Source organism: Seriola dumerili, unplaced genomic scaffold, assembly GCF_002260705.1.
Source record: "Seriola dumerili isolate Sdu_G_001 unplaced genomic scaffold, Sdu_1.0 BDQW01000230.1, whole genome shotgun sequence".
NCBI lineage: Eukaryota > Metazoa > Chordata > Actinopteri > Carangiformes > Carangidae > Seriola > Seriola dumerili.
In genome coordinates, this window is record NW_019174485.1 from 1520076 (window position 1) to 1546001 (window position 25926).

The 25926-nt window shown below is 40.0% G+C and overlaps 1 protein-coding gene across 1 annotated transcript; it reads right to left on the reverse strand.

Moving 5' to 3' along the window:
- LOC111229451 (trafficking kinesin-binding protein 1-like) lies at positions 1–22409 on the reverse strand. Its single transcript, XM_022755784.1, has 16 exons — positions 22329–22409; positions 20675–21047; positions 19932–20120; positions 10654–10730; positions 10303–10419; positions 10116–10210; positions 9250–9358; positions 8705–8783; positions 8487–8617; positions 8272–8346; positions 7633–7844; positions 3987–4205; positions 3407–3744; positions 2099–2287; positions 1745–1847; positions 1–792 (listed from the first exon to the last, which is right to left on the reverse strand). Exons 1-16 carry the CDS (start codon positions 22407–22409, stop codon positions 375–377), a joined length of 2805 nt encoding a protein of 934 aa, XP_022611505.1. The 3' UTR covers positions 1–374.
- Positions 22410–25926: the final 3517 nt, after the last annotated feature.

Here is a 25926-nt window from a genome sequence, read left to right on the forward strand (position 1 = left end):
AAAATGATAGTCACAAAACAGTATAAAAAGGTTTTTTTTGTTCATGGCGTTTCTTTTTTGTGTAAAAAGCAGAACAGACAGGTGATCGTCCTGAGATGAAGATGTTACACACACACACACACACGCACATAGACACACACGCACTGACACACACACACGCGCGCACACAACAGTTTATCTACTGTACATGAGTTCATAGAAAAGAACAGTACTAAACACTACAGACAACTCAAAGTATGGCTCCGGTGCACTCTGTGGCTTCTGTTTTCAAGTCACCAGTGCTGTGGACCCTGAACTGCACAGTGGGAATCACATGGCTTGACACAAAGTCACTACGGTGAATGAGGGAGGAGTAAGTGGTGGATCAGCCGTCATCAGACTTGCAGAGGATGCCTCACCGCTTCTCTCTCCTTGCCGCTGCGCCCTGTCATCCCCCAGGCTGCCACTCTGTGCAACCCGAGACCCTGAAGCTTCCCCACTAAGTTCAAGCTGAAAATGTTCCTCCTTCCTTCCTCGTTCGATTTCGAGCCTCCATCTTTGTCTTTTGCTGTGGAGAATGAAGGTTTTGTACTATGGCTGTAGTGCAGGCTGCGGTGGGGATAAGGGGAGGCTGAGATGCCGCGCTCTTTCAGCAGCTGCAGGAGTCCCAGTGATGACGTGGTTATATTTGTTGTGGCTGTAGTAGTGGTGGTGGTGGTCCGGCCTCCCCAGTCAAAGTGCTGCTGGTGGGGTGGAGATGAAGTGCTCACGTGCTCACAGTTCCGACAAGCTGGCAGGCCGAAAGAGTGAAGGCTGCCAACAGAAAATAATAATAATTAAAAACAAAACTAACACAATAGATCAGAAAACCAAGCTGGTTGCACAAGTTGCACAAACATGCAAGTCCATACACAAGCAATAGATGATGTTTTCAGTTGTTATATTGCTGTTAGTTTTGCTCTGTCATTGCTGTAAGATGAATAAACATGATGATTAGTTTGGTAGGGTGCCAAGACGAAAACCTGGAAAGGTCAGGAAACATTAAAACATGTAGTCTAACAAGTATGTGTGGGGAGTACAAACAAGTTATACCAGCTGAGACATTTAGACAGCTCTATACCATTATGAAAAGTGTTAGTAGGAAGTGAATTTGCATTTTCAGAGGCACAGACATTTTCCCATGACCGTTCAATTAGGTCATAGCAAATTTTTAACATCTGACTCTTTTTACAAAAACTTTTGGAAAAGTTAGGCAGAACACCTTCTTCGATTGTTAACCAATGTGTTATTTAGTTAAACAAGCAAGGTGCAGCGCCTCCATCGTTAGTATTCAAGACATTTATCGTGCATTCATTGTGCATCTGTAACCGCACAACTCTTACTTTGCCCTGAAGGCTCCTTCTAGAGTTGGAGAAAGAGCCTCGACAGACGTTTTCTGCCACTGTGGGGGTAAAGAGCACAAGTTGGTAAGGTGATAGATAAAGCAGCAGGATGGAAGAGAGGAGATCTGGAACATCCACTCTTGCTTCATGAAAGTGGCATGGCGAAAACTAGGTGTGAAATAACGAGCATGTCATACTCTTTTCAGGAGTTCCTTGTTCAGAGTTTACGGCAGCTCAGGTCCATCGCATCAATATAAAATCAAGCTCAAAGCTCAAATTTCACTTTACGATCCACGATGGAAATTCACCTGCTCAGGGCTGTGAGAAATACACAAAGACAACACAACATGCTCAAAAAGAGAAAAGGCCCTGTATACTCTTACCTTGTAGAGAAGGAGGGGATGAGGAGGGAGGGTTGGAGGACTTGGCAGGTGGTAATGGTATGTGTGGGAGTGGTCTGAGGGAGGTTGGGACCGGATGGAGAGACTGTGAGGTCATGGGGGGAGAGAGGCACGTTAAGCTACACACGAAAGCCAATGAGCACATCGAATGAGCCACTACAGCGGCAAATAAGGTTGGAAGCTACTCCAATACTGTACAATGAATGGCAATGAAGGCTTGAATAAGTGAAGAGAATATGGTTTTTAGAGGGAATTTGACAAAGTGAACAGGAATGACAGAGATAGCAGAGCTGTCTGAATGCAACATGTGTACAATGTTTTATACATGTTCCCTACCCATGCCATGCGCTTCAGAGAGATGCGATAGGTCAGGCTCATCCTCCTCCAGGTCGTTGAGGCTGTAGACGTGCTGTATGTCGACCTCAAGCTCCCTGAAGTCTTTCGTCAGGACGCCCGGGCGTGGATGCAGGATGCCTCCCAGGTTTGGTTTGGCCAACTGCTGCCACTGATGCAGAGTGACCGAGCCTGACGAGTAGATGTAGGATGTTGTAATACAAAGATGTTACATTAGAAAGAACAATGATTTACTTATGATCGCATTTCTCTTGACCCCAAAAGAGTAAACTTGTAACCACAGTCCTTTTTGTTTTTTTGTCATTAGGTTTTGTTTCATGTTTTCATTGTATTATAATTTTGTCATTAGGGTGGGGTTGGTTTTAGCGAGGTTCACCCACATTCTAAATGGATCTTGCTGGGCAAGAAGATCCAGAAAGAAAAGAGGTAGATAAAGCAAGCTTAAAGTGTAATTTTCTACCTCAACAATTATATGTGTGTGTGTAGAACAACATAACAAACTGCCCAAAGCAACTGCACCAACATTGTATGAAAACCAGTTTGCCCCAAAAGACACTGGTCATGACGGTTGGCATGGCTGACAAAAAAACAAAAGATAAACCACTTCAGCCTCATTTAGTTTCACGTGATCCCAATTAGTCTCTTTATCCCTCAGGAGTGACGGAAGATGTGAACTAAATCCACAAAGCATGACTGTTGTTACTTTTGTAGGCATCTGCTATGAAAATGAAAATCTTGGTATATAATATCATGTTTGCTCCTCGGTTAAAAAAGTAGCTCGTGGGTTTTTTGGTAAAGAATAAAAGTTATGTTTATTTTCTGTGGTTTCCCTCCAAAAAGCATTGTGTGTATCCTTAAGGCCTAATAAAGCTGCTGAATGTATTATGTTCCTCATAAGAAATTTGCAAAGCCAATTTCTGGAAGAATTTAAATTGACCCACGAGCAGTTTTTAAATCAAATATGTATAATTATCAAATATGTAAATTTTATTCCCTAATTTTACCATCAGCTGCTGTCAAATGTAGTTGCATATTCATAAGGTATTCATTTTGTAATCAAGTAATTAAACTTCCACCTTTTTAATTTATTCTTTTTTAAAGAGCAGTTTTAACTTTTAGGAGCAGGACAGCTGTGAATGTACCTGTGGTATTTAATTAGTATCTCTGACTAATGTCAACAATAATGAGACGCCTGTGCTTGTCTTTGCCATACTTCCATTGTGACTCTATGAAAGTTGGAACAGGTTCCAGGAAATTTATAAGACACATTATAAAGATGAAGCTTTTTACCTTCCAGAGGTTTGACGATCTGCAGGCGGTCAGGCAGGTAGGACCTGGAGCCCCCTGAGGAGCCACAGGACTGTCGTGAGCTGCCATTGGAGTAGTTGGTGCCTGTCGATGCTGCCAGGCTGGAGGCCAGGCTGTCGTTTGGTGTGAGGAAGCCGCTGGAGCCCTCGCCCTCCTCGCAGTTTGCTGCCAAGGCACGGAGTTTACGCTCACGCTCCACATCAAAGAAAGGCCGCTCAGAGGAGTGGTTCTGTTGGCGGGCTGACAGGCTGCGCAAAGCAGCTTCAAGGTCCTGGCCCCCTGGGGTGCCTGGCTGACCCAGACGCTTTGGCCCACTCACACTACAGGAAGAAGACATTACATAATGTTTTAACTTCTTCAACCCCGCAGATTGTTTTCCTTTAGTGGGTTAATCGTCATAAGCTCATGTGGCACTGTTCAAAACCCAAAGGAAGTCATTTTAACTAAGGTTTTTAAAAATGCTACATATGCAATTCTGTACGCAGAGAAACGTGTATAAAATGTGGACTTTTCCATTTGTATAAAAGTGCAGACACATGCAACCACATACACTCAAACACACCCATTGTCTTCTTTCTGAGCATGATAGGAGCTGGGCTTGTCCTCCAGGGTAAGGCTGGCATTATCAGAGCCATAGTAGCTAGTTCGAGGAGTGCTGATACAGCTGGAGCGAGTGGACACGGGGCTGGAGCCTGGGAGCCACGGGGAGTGGCACCGAGACCGTAGCTTCCCGACCTTGTTCACCACCTTCACTGTTTCAAACACACGCCACGGGTGGTTCCTGCAGAAGAAACACGGCATAAGTTAGATCTCACTGTAATATTCATCTCATAGACCATTAGTATCCCTAAAAAAAACCACCATATAAACTCTAATGCAAGCACTGTCTTTGAGAAATGGAGCTATGTTTTTCAAATGATTGCAGCCATCATCCACCGTCATGTGCACTAGTGGAGAAAACCAGGTCACCTTTGTTTTAGTAGCTAGTGACTGCTCTATTCTACTCCAACAGAAAATACTGCAGATAACATCCTTGGGTGTTCTTAAACATCAACAACAGGGCGTTGGTTTAGTCTGATCAGATTTATCTGACAACATGACCAAACTAGATTATCGGCCTTGCAGCTGTATACTGCCGCCAACCGGGCAAGTAACAGGAAATATGGTCACAACCTCTCATTCCAGAGCTACAGTGTTGAATAATGGCTAGTGTTTTTGCAGAACATTATGATATCGCAGTGAAGTTGACCTTTGACCCTATAAAATGTCATCATTTTATACTGTTAGACATTTGTGGTAAATTGTACCATAATTAGCACATGAATTTGTGAGTTATAGCAAAAAAATGCGTTTTGGTCACTGTGACCTTGAACTTTGACCTTTGGCCACCAAAATCTAATTAGTCCATCCTTAAGTCCAAATGAATGTTTGTGCCAAATTTGAAGAAAAATTCCCTCAAGGCACTACTGAGATATCGCGTTGACGAGAATGGTCGAACACTGTCACCAGATTCATACCAGACATCAAAATGTTGCTACATTCAAGAAGCATGAAAATATTTTGACAGAATGTAGAATAATAAAAACTGTTCTAACTTGCGGAAAATTGTGTGTTTGTGTAGGATCCCATTGTTAACAGCAGGAAGAGGATTAAGATTCTCTTCCATATTCACTCTTGACTTTGGAAAGAGTTTGAGAAAACAAAGATAAACTGCAGGAACGTGGCACGATTGTTTTCTCAAATTCTCTTTCTAAGGTCAAAAATAAACTTTTGAGTCTCAATTCTAGAATTAACTGCTCCTCAAAAAAATAAATTCAAGTATCAACAAAACAGAAACAGTTTGTCTCAAACACCGATCTGCTTCCTCACACAGTACGCTATAATATCTTTGTTCAGTCGTCATGGCGGGCAGACGTTGGAGAAAATACATGGTAAGATTTGATCTGTTAATTTTTTCTCAGGATGTTTAAACAGTTCACTCTTGTCCTTTTGTCTAAATATTTTTTTTTATCTGAAATGTAGAAAAAACTGCACTGTACCACTGCAAAACAATGTAATCTTAATCTCCAACACAAAATTAAATAAATAGAGAGTAAGATTGTCGTGTTGTTTGAGACAATTAGATAAAAACACTAAATAGAAAAGAAAATCTGTGGTTTTGGGAAGTTGTTTATGAAGTGCAGTGAACCAAATCTGTTTTGTTTGCTAAAGTGATTGAAACGGACACATTACTGATGCATAATGTTACCGATAATATAGAAAATATTTTATGAACAGATTACCAAAGACCATACAAAAGTCTGGATTAATATTATTTCCAGCTCTCCCCAAAAAAGACCCTAGGACCTCTCTTAACTCAAACAATTTATTTAATAATCTAGTTTATCCTTGAATTCGTGTGACAAACTTGTCTTTTATGAAACATAGCTATTTAAAACTACAATTTTCTTTGACAACAAATGGAAAAAGCTACAATACATTTACTGTAAATGTGTGACTGTAATCTTAGCTAAACGCTACTTTATATTTCCTTCAATTAGAAAAAGCAGCATAATAAAGCTGCAAGACAACACCAGCCCTGTACATCCAGACCAGCGGCCGACGCAGAGGTGCATGAACTAAAACAAGCCCTTAAATCAGCTAAGAGAACCAATCAGACACTGGTCTCAGTCAACACCAGTCTGAGGAAGAGGGCTGAGGAATTCAAGCACATGACGATCAGCTGGGTAAAGGAAAAGGGTCAACTTGTGAATGAAAACAGAAGTTTAAAGAGGGTACTCGGGAGGAAATACCTCCATGCTAAAAATGAGGTCGAACGGTTGGAGGAGGTTTTGAAGGTCGCTAAAACCAATGAGAAGATGGAGAATGAAAGGCACCTGGCTGCTTTTAAAAACATCTTGCATGAATTCCAGACATTGAGGACATGGTGGACACTTAAAGAGGAAAAAATAACCACTGAGCTCAAAGAAATGCAAGAGAAGTGCCAGGAGCAGAGAGAGGTGATAATGAAAAAGTCAAAACGTATCACCAGGTACAGGAGGGAACTGCTGGCTCTCGAAATGTACCATTTACACAGAGAGAGAAGCTGGGGGAAAAAATGGAAGGCCCTGAAAGTCAGACTCAGGGAGAAACTGGCTGATAAGGAAGAGAGAGAACGTATGTGGTTTCATTTTTCATTTACACAACAACTTGTTCAGAACTACCTTTTAATAATAGCCTAATTAAATATACTTGTTTTCTATTCTCTTTTTTTTTTTGGCAGCACACCACAAAGAAGAAGAAAACACTCCTCTGTTTCCTGGGAAAGAAGAAGAAGAATTAAAATGTGAGAGCCGCGACAAACATGCTGCAGTTTGACTGGCTCCACCCAGACATCACTCATAGCTACACCTCCATCTTCTTCATCTGTTTTTTTTTTTTTTTTTTTTTTTTTGAGTAGCTCAGTGATGGTTCCTAAAAAAATTACTTTTAAAATAAAGCCTTTATGAACTTGCATTTGATTTAAAATCTCAGTTTTTAAAGTAACCAGTAGCTATCGCTGACAGGTGAGTGTGACGGTGTAGAGAGTCTATTATATTTCCCTCTGGAATGTGGTGAAGTAAAAGTACAAAGTAATATAATATGGAAATACACAGGTCAAGTACAAGTGCTTCAAAATTTAATGAGCAAATGGACTTAGTTACTTTCAATCAGTGGTAATCTCACTAAATCTTACTAAATATAGCTTCTGGGGCACTTTCTTCTACTCTGTAAATGTCATATTTCACTATGAGGTAGTATGTGTGGAATCAATATGTAGAGATTCCCTGCATGATGTGTCAAAGTCATAAATACGTTTATTTCTTGCCTTATATATAGAACAATTTAAGGATTTTAACTATTAACTTAATATCGGTATCAACCTGTGAAAACCGATAAATCATAACCACGATTTCAGAATGTCTCCACATCATTTATGTTCAAACTCAACTTCCTTTATCATAATTTCAAAGTAAAGTGGTTTGAATCAACTCAATTCAGGTCAAACACTCTGCCCTGTAAACTTGAAAGTCGGTTCTCCTTTGCAGAGAACTGAATAAAATATAACAAGACTCCTGCATTATGTTGCCAAACTATGCGAAACATACAGGGGGGTTCACTTAAGAGAAATTCAAATTCAAACACAGCCTTCTACAGGTGAGAGCACACTTACTAAATGAAAGACTCACTTGTATTCTGAGGGAGCCGGGGTGTCCAGGCCTTTGCGGAAAGTGCCTTCTATCTCTGCAGCCAGTGAGTCCATGGGGAGGACAGAGGCCAGGGCAGTGTAGCGCTGCACCGTGCTGTTGGGCAGGCTCTTGTTCCGCAGGTTTTTAATGTCCTCTCGAGCTTCGCAGAGCATGTCCTCACACTCTGAGTACTTGTCCTGCAGGTCCTTGAGCTGCAGACAGGGGGAGATAAATCAGTCAAGCTGCAAGGCATTGTGCCACTAACAATGTACACAGGAGGTGTTGAACATATTTTGGCTGAGGTCTCCTTCTGCAAAGACACACATACACAGGTAGTTGTCAGGACGCAGAGAAGGGGTTCAAAGAAAACCATATGGTGTTCCTCGGAGCTGCTGACATGCACATAAAAAAAAAAAAAGGTTGAAATCATGTCTCTATTTCTACATTTCATTGCTTCTTGCATATTGTGGTTTTGTTAATTGCCTACAACTATACAACCCTCTGTAGGTTGGCTTCGCAGCTGTCTATGTTTCCACCTTCTGTGTCTACATCCGGACAACCATTCAGCCATTCAGAGAGGAAAATAAAACTGAGTACGTTGTTGAAGTCACTGGGAGTATCTGAGAGTAAGTGTCTTGCCTCTGATTTCAGTTTTATCTGGCTCTCACGGGAGGCACTCAGGTGTTGGTTCAGCTCTTCATTCTCGTGGGTGACCTTGAAGGACAGAGTGAATAAAGTTAAAAGTTTTACTGTGATTAGACATTAGTGGATAATTAAAGAACATCTGAAAAGGGTAGGTATTTAATGGCATCTGTGTGTGTGTGTGTGTGTGTGTGTGTGTGTGTGTGTCTCACCCCTTTGCAGCGGGCTTGCAGGTCCACAATCTGGGCGAGCAGTGAGCTGATTTCCTCCTGCTGTCTGACAGAGTCCTCTACTTTCCGTGCTAGCTCCTCTGACAGGTCGACCACCTGCTTATTGACTGATGCTGAAACACACAGGTCAGATAAATACACCTGTACCCAAGCTACAGTCAAATTATTTCCAGTTATTGAATCAAGACTGTAACACTTACAGAGCTCTTCCACACACACCATCATCAGCTCCTGTTCTTGCTCCTCATAGTTGGTTGTCTCTGTTGTGAGCTCATTCGCCTGCAATGTCAAAATATCATATTTAATGCTAGGGCAAGCATGAGTGTGTAATGTGTTAAACTAGACATTTTGTGAACTTATTACATCTCTGAAATTTTCAGTAGATTTGATTCAGCCCTAAGCTGTGATAATACAAAAGGTGTTGATCCAAAATATTCACTGAAATCCTTCTTACCATCACATTAATGACTTATTTATATTTAGAGGTGTTTTTTAATTTGCATTATTAAATATGAAATGAGAATTCATACTACATTTTTGGTATTTTCAAACAGTTTTTGCAAATAAATGTTAGTGTGTGACTGAAGATATTTGTTTAGGGTTAAACCAACCAATATAAACAATATTCAAAGCTACATTTTGTAATGATAATGACATTTTTTTGAAAGTGTCTTATTTCATCTTGTATGTGCAAACAACTTTCCTTTCATTTTATTCTGTGTGAGAACTATGTAACGTTGCATACCTCCAATCTCAGTTTGCGGTTCTCCTCCTCTAAACCCTTCAGTTTATGCTGCAGGAAGTCGTAGTGGACAAAGTTGCTGAGAGAACTGCATGATTCATTCCTTTTTACCCTGCAACAAGAAAAAAATGTGTCTGCATTAGACAACTCACCTCTTTCTATATTAGAAAATGATCCTCAGGAAAGATGCATAAGCTTAAACTGTATGTAATCATGAATACGCAGCTCCAGTGTTCACTAAGAATACAAATGATTTTATACTGTTTTGCAAAGAAAGTGACATGGCTGTTAATTTGACTGCAAAGAACTTGTTGTGAAAAACTAATTGTGACACTATCGTGATACATTCTTGATTTTCGATTTCTTAAGCATTTAAGCAGAACTGATGGACAAACATCAACTTTAGACAATTGAAGGAAGAGAAATCATTTTCTAATTGAGTAGTAATTAATGTACCTAAAAAAGGCAGCAATGAAGAGAAAAGAGAAATGAGAACACTAATGAACAGTGGTAATGATTAAGTGCTGATAGGAGGGAGTTCAGTAGAAAGCTTAGCCAGAAACTTTGAGAGGATCAGTGGAGATGTTCTGACGTATGTTTACACAGACGCAGTGTACTGAGCAGCAGCATAAAGCAATGTTCCTCCGAGTGGGCATTTGGCGATCTCTTTTATTTCATCAATATCTACTGCATTATATCTACCCTATCACCTGCTTTGGTGTAGCAGTGGTGTTTTGTGTTACACTGCAGTTTAAATGACATGTTTCTTTCAATTTTAGACCTCGCAACTCTTTTTTGTTGCTTGAAATAAATATTCCCACTGGTCATTCCTCAATCTCTGTGTGCGTGAATGTGCATGTTGTACTCACGGCGAGAGCGATTCAGCGTTCTCTATCTCTTCAGTGCTCGCATAGAACTGAAGGAGGTCGTCTCGCATCGAGAGCTCATGACGAAGTTGAGCAATCTAGAAAATGAGTCATGATCACTTGAGCTCAGCAGACTGTAACATAACGCAGATCATGTAGTTCAGCGTGAGTGTATCGTAAGGTCTTATACCTCCTCCTTTGCAATTTCAAGTTGTTCATCCAGCATTTCATTGCGTGATGTTAGTTCTTGGTTTTGCTTCAGGAGGGACTGACCGATCCGCGCTGCTAACTCCAGATCCCGCTCTTTCTGCAAAGTGATACAAAATACTGCATTTATTTTACTAGTCAACAATGTCATGGATATAGGACATCTATATACAGTATATTGTATTTTCTTACACAGTAAGAGGAGATCACAGATGCAGTGACATTTTTTTGACCAAATCTGATCAGGCTGATAGAAATAAACAGTGATGGTCAGTGAGGCAAATAAGTTTAATCCTCTTTAATCCCGTTCATCTGCTGAGTGTCTCTCTCTTACCTCCTCCAGCAGGTGGGTGACTGCCTTAATGTCATGATACGTCTTGGTGACCTGGCCCACTCTGTCTGAGCACAGCACTGAGGGAGGAGGGAGAGAGGGATTTAATGAATGGGGGAAGAGACAGAGCTGCAGATGGTACAGAGAGGATCCTACAATAACACAGCCTTGCTAACTGGTTATCTCGAGCAATAATACATAACCTGTGGGGAAGCTTTTTGACTTTGACTGAACTCTTCCTCTGTTTTTGTTTATCAAGCAGCTACTTAACAAGCCAGCATTTCTAGAAAATTAAATGATGGAAAAAGCCCAGTTTTTACTTTTAAGAGAGAGAAAAAAAGGGTTTTTTATGTTTTATATCCACTTATGCTTTTATTGAGTTAGCTGATATTGCTGTTTCTCAGCAGTTACTGCACTTTCATAAATAAAGTTGCAGATTAAATCACTTGTCCAGTGGGGTTAAATCTCTTTTCCTTTGATTTTCTATTAAACATTTTGGGTTTTCTGTTGTGTTTCTGCATGTACACCTCTGATGAAAATGGATTATGGATTATAAGTATTTAAAACAGGATTAATATTCATACATAATCATGTAAACAAGTGAAGAAAGTGAAGTACCACTCCTGAACATGCCTTTGTCACATAATTATTATTCAATATTAACCTGTAATAACATCAACAATACAAACAGGCTGAAAACTCTGACAGTGCTGTTTGTATGAATGAGTGCCTCGAACAGAGCACGCTTCTCCTTAAAGTTTCCACAGCTACAGACCACAACATCCCTATGTGGTCAGCCAGATACTGATCCTCTTAGCTTGATCCTTTTTAGCCCAGATAAGACACCAATAAAGACCTCATTCTCCTGGATACCAATATAGCTCAACGGGAAAGACTGCCAGGACTAAACTGACAAAGTGTTCACACCAGCAGGACACGTACAGCATGGAGGGGATAACAGCGCCATGGCTATTGACCTGAAACTATGTTTACATCCTGCAGAATGGTTTGTTTATGTCCACTTCAAAGTCAATAAAGATGAAGAGTTGTCAAAGATTAATTAGCCAGGTACAGATCTGTTATTGACGCACACAGGTTCTTAATTAAAGCCGTTAATGTATTGTACATTAGCCAAATACTGTAAAGCAATCATCTTTAGTATTTTACTTTACTTTACTTTTATTTGTTCATTACCTAAATTTCATCAGAAACGCAAAGGTTATTGCTTTGTCTGCCAAGGACAAACATTATAAGTAACTGTCTACAATAACAGATATGTGCTAAAATGAACACCATCTTTACCATCTCTACTTAACATCTGATTTGTTTCTGTTTACGGATGTGCACTTGCCTGGACTTAAGTGCAACCCCAAATAACACAACATACCTCTAAACCAAAATCAGTTGTGTAATCTTACTTCAGTAGAAAGCTTAGCCGGACTGAGATGGGACGTTGCCATACAGCCAAGTAATTAGATTGGGGTACTTGAATTTGGCCTGGAAACACAGTGATTGGATATGTGTATCAGTGTCTAATCAGCCTAATGGAAATAAACTAACCTAGTGCTGAACTACTGCGCTGTAAACTATAGCTGCCCATGAATTATATAGCATAAATAAGGTCTAAAGCTCTCTGAGGTGATTTACAGCAGGGTAGAGGTCATGGTTTCATCCCCACTAAGTACATGAAAGAGAAATGTAGAAACCAAATGCTTCAAAAGTGAGATAGTCTGATTGTTAAACAGTAAGTTGGCATCATGTATCAAAGTCACTCCTGACCAATGTCGTTGGAAACTCTTCTTTTAATTCTAGAGCTCACTGTTGGCTATATACCAGGTCCACTGGTAGGAACTCGTGTGTCTCTCAACGACATTGTAGAAGGGCAACTCCATGTGAGCATTGGATGCCTGAAAGAAGGATTAATCTGTCATTGCCATCCAGCTCTGCCTCCAAACTTAAAGTCACAGATACTGTCATTCTAACTGACTCAGTTCTAATCACAAATAAAATAGTTAAGACATCTCTGAGATCTGAAAATGTGAGAGGCACATCGAGAAATATCAATCAGAGAAATGAAAAATTTACCATCTACAATTCAATGTCAACTGTGCAAACTGCATCTGCTGATGAAGTTCATGTCACACCATTGAAAGCTCCACAACAGCTACTAAATGGACACTAGAGTGAAATGAATTTTCTTCCCAAGGTCAAGATTAAGCTTTGAAACTTGACACTAATTTCACTGTTCATTACACTGCCAAAAACTTGTTTCTGTTTCTGATGATGAGACAATAGCTGGGTATTAACATTCACTAAATAACTTTCAAACCATTCAATCAATCATCATCAAATCAGCTCTTGAGTGGTTAATTGTGTAACTGAACTGAAATACCTTTGCTGTGTTATGTAAACTTACAACGGTTAATCAGATAGCAGTTCAACTTTCTCAAATCCTATTGTATTTAAAGTGGATTGCAGCACTTGTCCTAAAAGCAAAGCAGCAGCAGGACCATCGAGAGGTTTCAGATACTGTCCTGTAACTGAGCACTGATCTACACACTACACATCCAGTCCACTCAAATCGTTGTATGTTACATCTGCAAGGGACTGTGTCTCATGTCGGTCTGCCACAGGTATATCAAAGTAAAGCATCACTGCTGTATATTATTTACAAGGAGTCAATTAAGGTTAATTTAATCTTGGGACGATTTTCATGTACTGCATGTAGAGAATTGCAGTTCAATCAACATTCCCCTCAGCAAGCACCTAAACTGCACATCCACCAAGTCTCACCAGGTGAGACACCTGATCTATTTCCTCCTGACCTGACTGCCACAGCATGGAGCAGATCAAGGGAGGAGATGCCGCTATGCCAGCTGGAGGTTTTAGGGTTTGCACTGAGCTAAATCCAGGCAGCTACCCTGAACACTGTTCCTATGGATGAGCGTTGCTGACTTAGGAATACTTATGACGTCTGTTATGTTGTGGGGATCAGACAGGTATGGATGAGCTCCAAGAATAAGGTTTACATTGATCCCCTATTGATCTGTATTGTTCTGAAGGGGCACACTTGACAAGATTGGCAGGAGCTAAAATTTGTCTCACAGAGCTTCTTACTGTAAATCTGTCTGGACAGGGAACAGTCTTCAGTGTATACTTAGTGTATATTTTACAATGCTATAATACAATTCATCATAAAGACATGTATGAAGTTGTAAATAACATTTTCAGTGTTACTCTTCCTGGAGGGGGGGCCCATGTCGCAGGATTGGAGCGGGTGCCAGCCACATGCCCATTCAGACAAAGAACGCCTCATACACAGGAGGAATACAGGGGAATCCCTGCTCACAGTAACTGCTCTTGTTAAAAAACGTGTTCACGAGCACTTTTATGATCTCACATGTTCAATCATGTTCATTATAAACACATGCGTCATTTTGTATTTTGTGTAGTAGTATTGAATACTGCAAAAAAGATTAAGACAAACTGCTCTACACCATAAGCCAAGCAATAATATCAAATTATCTTTTATGAAAATCACATTTTCTGCCCCTGAGAGACACCTGACAATACTGGACTGAAACTAGGGCAGCAGCACAATTCATGTACTTGCAGTCTTTGTCCTTTTGAACCACAGACCACAAAGTAGTCTTATTCAACCAGTTTTAATTCTCTATGCATACAATTCTTCATGCTTGATGTTCCCACTCAAATTTCACACTAATAGACGAAGTAAAGCACGCCAAGAGGAAAGAAATCCAAAAAATAGAAACTGTAGCATTAAAATACTTTTCCCTAAATCTAAGGTTCTGACCTCCATATATTAACCACAGGAGTACAAAAGAAAACTCATATTCACAATGCTGCCAATGACAACTGCTTGTATGTACACAGGGCTTGATTGTGCTGCTGCAGAGTGTGTGGTCACACACGCACACAGGCCCAGTGACCTTCACCACACTAAGAGGAAACATTCAAGCTGATTATATTCACAAAACTCTTCACGTCTCAGGGAACTTCCCTGTCGAACTAAAGCATCCTTACAACAAGAGCTGCAAATACAGGCATTGTGCTGACTGGTAATCAGCATCTGCCTGATGTACCTTCAATGACATCACTGCCCTCCAGTACATGCAGTGCGCTATTAAGTATTAAAGAACTTAGATAACCTTGACAATGCAGAGTACAACTATGCATACCACAGAGCAATATTTGACTTGCAGGGTAAAATAAATGTACTAACCATGACACTTAAGACTTCTTGCTTTACATGTAATTTTTCTTTTATCTCTCCTTTGAGCATGGGCTCTGCACATCACTGACCAGTCTCTGGTGCACACCGTTTTCCTTTTCCTATCCCCTGAAACATCATGCGCTGCCTTATCTCACCTTGTGTCACCTCCCTGCAAAGGCTGTCCTTGTTGTTGTTATTATTGTTATTGCTGTTGTGGCCTTTCTGCTCATCCACCACTACTTCATCCACAAGACTGGAAGTGCTCTTCTCTTCTTCCTCCTCCTCAGACGCTGAAGAGCTCCACACCTCCATGGTGACCGGAGAAAAACTGTCCTCCGTTTCTCCGTCCATCAGTTAAATCCCTTGTTCTCCTGATTCTACTGTGTGTTGGCTGTGCTGTGACACACCAGCTGTGCCTCTGGCAGCATTCTGCTGGCCTGTGTGTATGTGAAAACAGTGGCCACTAGCCTACGTGAGTGGGTGTGTACACCTGTGTTTGTGTGTGCAAGAGAATCTGAGCTGCTTGGCGTTAATATATAATCCCTCAGACCGTAGGGGCCATCTGTCGTCATGCCTGCCTCCGTTCACCTGGCCACGTTGGACTACCGGGTAAGAAAACAGGGGAGGAAGAGGAGGAGGGGTGAAGAGGAAGAAAAATCTATACTGTGAACCATAAAAGCTGATACTGATCACACTGACCTTGTCCAAGCACAAAAATATAATTATTATATGCTTACAATTGAAAACATATTTCAGGATGGGAGAGCTGATGCAGTATGAAAGGATGCTGCACAAAGACCTCCCACCCCTTTGAAGTGAGTAAGATGGTAGGTTCCGCCTGTGCCAATGGCTGCTCTTATTCTACACATACGTAATTCCTGATAGAGGGCTCTGCATAATACTGGTGCAGACAGAGCCACACCCACTTTATAGGGGTCTGATGGAGGCAATAGAATGAACACAGTCTGAGATTTTATGGATTTTGACTGGGATTATTATGAGTGAACCACAAGAAAAATACTGTTGTCATTTTTTATATTTATCATATTTCCTCCAATATTAAAATAATGATTCCTTTTGTGTAATAAATAAAAATTAAGCCCATAATTAATCCAAAGTAACTAGTTTAATGAGGCCAATTTCTATACATTTTTCTGTCTAATTTAATTTAACTAAATATTCTGATCAGACGGTTGCTTTGTATAAACAGATAATAAATGATTATTGTCTTTTCTAACATTATTATGGAAACCCCCTAGAAATCTTCATTTTGTCTTTCATTTTGTATCAGTTTTGTTTTCATTCCAATCAAGATGAAAATCACTACAATGAATTTTCCACTCAATTGTGCTACAATGATCCACAGTCATTCTACACCCAATCATCACAGTCACTGTCCTGTCTCTGTCCGTCCCATGCCTTTGCTGTTGGTAACTCCAGACACAGCAGTTCCTTACAATCAAATATTAACCTCCTCATTCATTTTTCACCCACAAACTGACTCTTTCCAGGTCAAATGCTGCACGCAAGAGACAGTGGAGACACAACTTTCGCCATCTGTGCCACATATTGTTTATATGGAAATAATATCTCCCTTTAGAGGGATGGTTCAGCAACTGCAAGTAAACAGGTCAGCACTACAACAACAGAACTAAAAATGCTGCAGGGGAATACAGGCTAAGTACTTTGCTTGCAGCAACAAACAAAGACGTGACGTGCTTCACCGCCCAGTAATAAATTCAACACTCCAGTGTTTTAAATCAACCTACTCTAAGCATCATATCACCAGGATTAATTATCCTGTATCCTTATATATGTATTGTCCTATATCATATATTAATTATCTATTAAAATATTCAGTAAGGGAAGTTTGTCACAAAAAGACAGGCAATAAAGCACAGTGTGATAATAATCAACTCCACCTTCTTAGGTAACTCATTGCGAGGCTCTAACGAACACCATATCACCAGTAATAGTTTCTGGTATCACTGTTAAAATATTTGTTTGAGGGAACACCCTGAAAGTCATTTAACTCCTGCACAACAGTCACATAGTGCTCATAATTCCGATTTAAGATATAAAGAAGCAGACAAGCGCACTGCATGCCTGAGCTGGGTCGTAGTGATATACTCCTTGTTGTGGATCAGTGGTTTTGCATGTAATTACTATAAATACTGGTCATGTCATCCAATAAAATGTGGATTGTTGTTTATTCATATCATAACTACAATCTGCTCACTATGATATGTGAAATTAAATATTTCTCCTTTTATCAAGCTTATAAAGCGAAATGCAGTGAATTTGTTTGCAAGCAATTTTCTATTTACACACCCAGCGGACACAGAGCGACATTAGCATTCATTTGGACTCATGTTTGGTTCTAACCAATGAATGTAAGTCCATTATTGACTCTGCTGTTGTTTGGTGCTGGATTGATAGTGGCCAGAGTGAGAGGAACTGCAGGGCCGGACGAGTGTCAACTATAATCAACCCCTTCCACATTACATCCAGTCATTTGATCTTTTGTTAATATAAAAATATTGATTATCGCAGCTTTAACAATCAATTGGTTGGTGTGCCACAGATTTTGCATGGTACTGAGATATGCAGAGATATATAACACTGATGAATATTTAGGACCAGTTCAATCAAACCTGAGACGAAGGACTGGGGGAAAACCAATAACAAGTTAAAGGCAGTGAAAAACTTGAATGAAACCATTTACAAACAGAGGAGAGAAGGAAGCAGTGAGCTTGAGGTAAAAAAAGAAAAACAAAACAAAGCCATATGTGACCTGCAAAAAGAGGCAAACACTGCAACATGGCATAGCACGGCATAATCTGCATGGACCAGGTTAGTCTGTCCTGCTCCCGATTGCAATATGTGGCTTGGCATCACCTGGGAACAGCCTATCTAGCATTATGAGGACACAGCCAAACAATCTCATGAAATCCCATCACTATGGTCCAAGGTCTTCAGGAGTAAGGGAACTCTTGGCATAAAATTCAGATCAGCAGAAGAGAAAGAGACGTTTTCATGCACAAGCACAAGTTACAAAGCAAACACAGTTAAGTTCCTTAATCTTTTCAAATGCTGTATGACTGCAAATTAAACATGGCAGATATTGGCACATTTGCTCATTTGCTGAATATTGCGTGTCACTGGCCAGACCACAATTTACTGGCTTTGCATCATGAATGTCAAGCTGTTCTGAAGTGAGGCTCTTCTAACCATCAAAACATATACTCTGTTACATATACTGCAAGATTCAATGATCAACCTTTCACTTCAAAGCTTAGTGTTTTAGAAAAGTTACCAAACATAAACAATGATCAGTCATGTGCACAGCCACTATAGTAGTTAAGGTGTGGATGTCACAGCCTGCCATCACCGCTCAGGTCTAGACAACCTATGCATCTAATTATAAACCCTTTCTGGGTTGACATGCCAACAATGTCATCATGGTGCCATCTGCGGAGCGGAAACTTTTTAGGGAAGCTAAGTGACGACAAGTTAATCGGCTTGCTGACATTTGACATCTGTGAGTCACAAATGTGGCAGAGGAGAGGAGAGGGAGGGGGGAACACACACACACACACACACACACACACACAATTTTTATCCTCTATTGTTACCCTTGATGTTTTTTCTTTATTTTGTATGTGCTTTGTTATTAAGGGCCACCATATTTAAGTGACTTACTGTTCTAATTTCCACTGCCTCTCAAGGCAGTAAAATGCCCTCCCACCTAAAACACATATTTGATATAATGTGGAAAATCCCTAAAGAAAACATGTTAAAATGTAGTATTAGGTAGAAAATATACTGATATGTATTGTATTTTTTCTTGTGAATGTATTTTGATTTGAACCTAACTTTTTTGTCTAAATGAATAGTCTGGCATGTTATTTTTATATGTGGTGACATCTGTTGTTGTTTGTGTGGGAGTGTTCAACTCATCTTGGTACCTACAGCATGATCATCAGTGCCTTCTGGTGACACCTGGGCCCGGTGTTCACCAGCCTATAATCTAGGTCTACGTCCCGTTACCCATTCTCACTCTATCTCTCTCTCTCTCTCTCTCTCACACCCTGTTGGTGATGTGACAGCCTTAGTTTCTTTTTGTTATTCTTTGTTTATTTTATGCTTTCAAAAACACTCACACCCACATTCACACATCGTGCACCTCACGCTGATCTTATTGACATTCACACTGATTTGTGATTCTTTGTTCAGAAGATATTTCATTGATTTGTGGTAAATAAACTACTTATGTTGATCTTTAAATTGATTCATCTCCCTCCTTGTCATGGCTGAAAGAGCCAGGCTCTGACACAAAGAAATAAACAAATAAGGATTTGTGCAAGAGATTAAGTGAAGTAGTCTACAGTACACAATTGAGAAAATGAAACTAGTTTTGTAAGTTAAAAACAATTTGAGAGATGGTTTTTCACCTAATGACAGGCACACCCTCTCATTTATGTTAATACCTTGTTTTGAAATTTGTTAAAGCATTTGCCAGAAGAAAAGCTGCTGTCACACACACTTGGTTCAACCACCAAAGTGACATATCAACTTTCAACAAACTTCTGTCAACTTAATTTGACAGTAAACTTGTAAGAGGCTAAATGAACACAAACACAGTACAGTGAACTGTTAGGACAATCCCTACATTCTCAAATTTACCTCCCTGTGAAGATACATTGCTTGTGTTGTTACACCCAATAGATTCCACAGACAAACTGGAAGTTACAGTCTGTATGCTTTTAGTAGATGAAAGGATTTTTCCATGCTAAACAGTAAAGCACCTTGAAACATGGAGCCCTGTAATAAGGCAGCAATACAGCAAAAAGAAATCAATCTATGTATTAAAACACAAGCTGCTGACAACTGTCGGTATATTTGCTCTAATGTGGTCTAATCATTTAATGTAAAACACAGTGGTCAATTCAAATGGTCACTTTGGGAGAATAGCGTGGTCCTGATGTTGGCAAATCCATCGCTATAGACTTATCCGTATGTTAAGTGGAATGAAAACAATACTCACAGAAGTACTTGAATGTCTCTTCGATCTGCTCGTGTGTGAGTCCCAGAGCGACTTCTGGTGGCAGCAGGGGGGTGTGAAGCCAGCCGTCATTGTCGTACCCAAACACACTGTCTGCTCGAAGAGTGTAGTTGGGCCGAGCCTCTGATAACAGGCTCACTATCTCCAACTCTGGCAGGTCTGAACAGAGGTCTGAGCATGGGGAGGGTTTGGGTTTCAGTGTGTGAATAAATATTTTAAAAAATATATAAATAAATATAGTGTATGGGTTTAGGGATGAGGAAAGAAAAACACTGAAAGGAAGAAACACTTTAACATTAATTTCTAGGCTGATGTGTCACCTACAATGGCACACTGCCCTCTACTGATGAATGTAAGAACCTACATCATTCTCTTCCTCAAGTGAATTCTGTACAAAACACAACTGAATTAGTCAATTCCAGATTCATGAGTAAGTGAAGTTTTCGTGCTTAAATTTGAATGAGCCTCATTTTCTCAAAAAATTATGACTCGGGGATGAGCATCCGCCCCATGTGTAGAGGCTACAGTCCTCGCTGCAGATGGCCCCGGTTCGAGTCCCGCATCGGACAGCCCTTAGCTGAATGTCATTCCCCCTCTCTCTGCCTCCCCATTTCCTGTCTTCCTCTCTCTACTGCACTATCAATAAAGGCACAAAAAGCCAGAAAAAATAAATAAGAAAAATAAAAAAAAATGATGACTCAATGTATCATTCATGGCCTACGTACCTGTTAAAGTTGATACATCGTGGCAGGGCCGTTGTCCCAGGTCCCTGAGGTTCCCAGGTGAATCAAGCTGAAGAGGCAGGGGGTCCACATCCAGGGCCCCCGGCGCCTCCTCCCGCCCCTCATGGAGGGAGAAGGCTGAATGGGAGTCCAGGTGGGCCTGTGGGGGCCAGGAGGGAGGAGAAAGAGGAGCAGGAGGTGAAGAAGAGGATGGAGGGGAGGCAGGGTCGGACAGCTTGACTGGGGCTGGAGGGTTCAGTGTGAAGGCAAAACTCAGAGCTGGGTGTCCCACTGTGGGACTGAGGCCCCCTGGTGGCTCAGGGAGAAAACACAGGCTTCCAGGGCATCGGGCTCTGACCGCCTGAGATGAATATGACTAGAGAGAGGAAAGTAGAAAAAGAAAGAGATGGAAGAAAAGAAACATTAAGATCTATGTGCAGGAAAGTCTCTAAAATTAGTATCATGCAGCCCTACTGCATGATACTAATATTACAATTATTTTGCTAAGTATTGCAATTTTGGCAAATAATATTCCTATACTGTAATTTGATATGAGGAAAACCTCCAGTCTTTCAGATTCAACATATATAAACAAAAACCATGACAATACTTGACATTTGTGTTTGACAATGGGCAATTTAATATACCCATAACTGGTCAGAAACAACCATGTAACAACTGAGTTGCAGCCTTTTTTTTTGTTATTTGTGCAGCCCTACACCCCTACTCTAGCAATAAAATGTCATATTATTACTATATAAAACGGCAACTCCAATGACATAATGTATTGTATAATGCATACAGTCATACAGTATATACTGTAGATATATGTACTGCATTGCCTCTCCTCGCAGTCAATTTTAAGGTTATTATTCTCACAAAAACTCCCCCACAATTAACAAGAGAAGTCACAAATGAAGAACAACATGGTTAAAATGAACATACTGAACAACACTAAATTTGTCAGGCTCTATTTCTAATACATCTACTTAAGTAACTGAATAAGATTCATTTATCTTTCAACAGATCCGAACTCTCCCAACATCAAACCTTTTGTGCGATCAAAGGGCCTTTCAATAAAAACAAAGCAGGGCCTTGCCTCCTGTCTGGGTTTCAGGGTCACAAAGATAAAGTTACCACAGCCTGAAGCTACACACAGATCAGGTTCCTCAGCATAACGGTAAGACTCCTATAAACACACACAGCATGAGCAGTTCATGGTATATGAATTACACACAGAATCGTTAACACTTCATGCGCCATATAGTATGTGCACTTTATGCCACCTATTTTATACATTGTCCAACACGAAGAAAATTTGATTTTTTTTATTTATGTTGTAAGATATACAATTTCTGCATCGGAACATATAATGTATATATTTCTTCTTAATAGCTACAGTGTCTCACTGATTTTTATATAAATACTAAAAATATTCTCACACAGTCCAAAACCTTAATGCTTTACCTAGGCTGGGTACAAAAGTACACTTGATACCTCGACCCAGTTATTGCAGTCAATAAAACATGCTGGCCAGAGGGCAGAGGGTTAGGCCTAATTAAACCAACAGCCACTTGACTGCCATGATAAGTACAGAACTGGCACATACGCACATGACACACACGCAGCTCGAGCCTGCAGCTGTGCACACACCCACCTGATTACCCATGAGTGAACCCCCCAGCACCAGTATCACTATCACCGCCGCCGCCACCAGGGGCCCTTTATTTCCCTTCATCCTTGTTGGTCTCAGTCCATCCAATCAACTGAGTGTTTTGGTTTGTAGCCAACACTTCCCCATAAATCCTCTCTCTCCAATAGATGTCACAGGGGTCTCACCACACACATACACTTCAGCTTTTATGTTCACCCCCTTCAGGCCCACCATTTCTGGCAGTAAATCTATAGTATGTGTGATGTGAAGACTCACTTACTCTCACCCACAGCAGAACACTCACTTAAACAGACACTCTGAGTATATTAATATCTTAAATATATCTTAAACAAAAACAATGTACTCATTGAGAGAAAACAAAACAGGCATGTCCAAGATATTCACATTAATACTCTGTCATCCCCAATTTAGCAGTTGGTGAAGCACACAGTTGGTTAGTTAACCATGCAGCCAAGCGAGACTCTGTCAGCCACTTAGGGGTGACACTAGGGAAAATCGTTATTAGCCATCTCCCACTTCTTTGTATTCTTGTCTTTTTACTGTGCTAGGCAGGACGCCAGAGAAAAAAAAGAAAAAAACACTGTCAGCTGAATAATCAGCTACAGCATCGTTTATACAGAACATAATGGAGCTGCAGAGAAGATTAGCGCACCATCCTCAGAAACCGCAACAGAAAAAAAAATGTCCAAAACAGACTTAAAATGCCGCCAGGGATTTTTGAAAGTGTACTGTAACCAGAATAAATGTGACGTTAATCTAACAAAATAGAAGGGCTGATGCTTCATGCTACTGGCTTAAAGAAAATCCTCCCTCTGACCTTGGAGTCTGGACTGGACCTGAGCTGAACTCAACAGAGGTAAAGGGTGTTTGAAAAGCTCTGCGTTGGTGCTCAGTGCAAACAATGCCCTTCCAGGAGGGTGTGTACGTGAGCAGAGGCACACAGGAGTGAAAGAGACACAGAGGGAGGAGGGGGAGGGGGAGCAGACGCCTGCATTAAAGGGGTTGAAGGAGGGGTACATTTGAGACATGGCTACTTAGCAAAGAGGGAAAAAAGACACTAAAAGTCTGTCAGTAGCAGGTTGAATGAGTCACATTCTGCAAGATAAACAAAAGGCTCTTTTTTTATCTGTTCTGTGTCTGTGTGAGGGGCTCTACAACACTGAGTTTATAGCTGCAGAAAACAGTAAAAACTGTAGGTGGTTCATTCATGTAGCAGAATCCAAATTATATTCTGTGGCTGGGACAATGTAGCAGTGTTGGTCATCTTGAAAATAGAAAATAATAAGTACAACAGCATATCTTACAACTTAAAATGAATAGTAGCGGAACTAAGGTCACATGGACTAAAATCAATATGGTCCCAATCTCCCCTTCCTGAGTTACAGCATTGAATAATGACCAGAAGTGTTTTTGCAGAACATTATGATGTCACAATGAAGTTAACCTTTGACCATTCGGATATAAACTGTAATCACTTCAACATTTCATCCTACTAGACTTTTGAGTTAAATTATGTTATAATTAGTGTATGAATTCATGAGTTATGGCCCAAAACGTGTTTTGTGAGGTCACAGTGACCTTTGACCTTTGACCACCAAAATCTAATCAGTTCATCCTTGAGTCCAAGTAAATGTTTGTGTCAAATTTGAAGAAATTCCCCCATTGATTAGATATTGCATTCACGAGAATGGGACGAACAACCTGAAAACATAACAATAAACACGTGTCGCAGCTTCGTACATCTCTTAAACTGGTATGAGATTAAAAAGGTATTTAGGCAAGAACTACTTTTCAGAAGTACTTTGGTCCAAAAAACTGAAAATGAGTTTAAAGGCAGCCAATTTTAATGAGCACCTTTTTCCCTCTTTTTTTAATTTATTTTTTATCAAATATTATTTTTCATCACTTTTGCCTTAATAGTACAAGATTGAGAGGCAGACATGAATGTGAGGAAAAAGACAGAGAGCATTTGTAAGCATTTTGATAATGTTGACTAGATAACAGTACGCTTAAATATTGGCTATACAGTTTAACACTGTCATCTTCAACAAACTTTTAGTGGCATTTTCCTTCCACAGAAATATGATTGGAATAAAGCATGTCACTATTCACAAAGTCAGACATCTCTACGGAAACAGTTTTAGTAAAGTCATGTGCAATTCCCTAATGTCTAACTAACTCGCTAGTGACTATTTACTGTACTTTACTCTTTTTCTCCAACACATCCTGATGTTTGGCTTCATTTCAAACTCCTTTTAACACCTTGTTATCCTCCACAAGTTACACTGCACTCAATCAAGGCAGGCTAAACAGTGTTCACACATCTAAATAATAAGTTGCTCAATTCAGGAAGTTTGATATGTGCAGGAGTTGATAAGTTGCAAATGAGTCATTGCTTGAGCAAGACCATTTATTCTGCAAGCAAACTTAAATCTTTCAACAATAACTTTTAATTAATCAAATGAATATCTGGCAGTCTGCATTTCCTTCATTTTTACTTGTTTTTGAAATTAGAATTAACTACAGGTCTGACTCAAAGGACCCTCTATATAATGCAAAATAACAGGTTGAGGGGGAAAGTAAAAACATCAATTTTCCAGGCTTATTGAAATAACAGAAAATGAACAATATTGAATAGAAAATGAGGCCTACTTTGAGTGTAACTTCCAGCATGTACTACACTACACAGGCCTTCAAGCCACTAGAAAATAATGCACACAAGGTCTGGATGATTGCAGATATTTAATGATTAAATGTCATTAGCGTTTTAGAGGCTGGTCTAAGAGGTTCTGCTCTACTGGACAGTTCAGTACAAACTACTTCAGACAAATACCTCATCATGTGATAATGTAGGTAGCCATATTACAATGTGTGATATTACAAAGCCAGCAAAACAGAAAGTCGTCAAAACTTTAACTAGACAAGTTCTTTAAAAGCTTCCCATGAATTTATCGACATCATCTGACTTATCTGTGGAAAGTGCCAAGATCCAAACATCAGGCTGGAATAAATATTTGAACCTCATCAGCTAAGAGGACAAGATGACTCAACAGTGCATGAACTGTCTGTTACAGCAAAGAGATAAGTAGATGTGCATCAGTTCATGATCTGAGCACACCATTAAATCCACAAACTATTCACAATACCTGCAACCTCCCTACACACACACACACACACACACACACACACACACACACACACACACACACACACACACACACACACACACACACACACAGCATCACAAGACATTTATGGATCAATTTAACTGCAGTATGATGTTTGACGAGTAATGCTATCTGTCTCTCAGTATTGCCAACCAATACAATATTCTGCTGCTCAGGTTACAATATCTGTGACAGTCACACCGGACTGAACACCGTTGATCCTTTACTCAATTTTAATTAATAAATAAATAAATAAATAATAAAATAAAAGTAACTAACTAATTACAAAAATAAATGAATAAAAAACCCAAATTAACAGAACAGCATGTGATAAAAATTGACTACATACTGCACTGCAAGCTTTACAAGGTGATAAAGTTAGTTAGTTAATTTTGTGATATCAATCATAAATG

Coding starts and splice junctions, on each gene's coding strand:
- LOC111229451 (XM_022755784.1), bottom strand. CDS start 22,409: ATGAAGGGAAATAAAGGGCCCCTGGTGGCGGCGGCGGTGATAGTGATA. Junction 9,359..10,115: donor AACGCTGAATCGCTCTCGCC/GTGAGTACAACA, acceptor TTCTTGTTGCAG/GGTAAAAAGGAATGAATCAT. Junction 793..1,744: donor ATCCCCTCCTTCTCTACAAG/GTAAGAGTATAC, acceptor TTCTGTTGGCAG/CCTTCACTCTTTCGGCCTGC.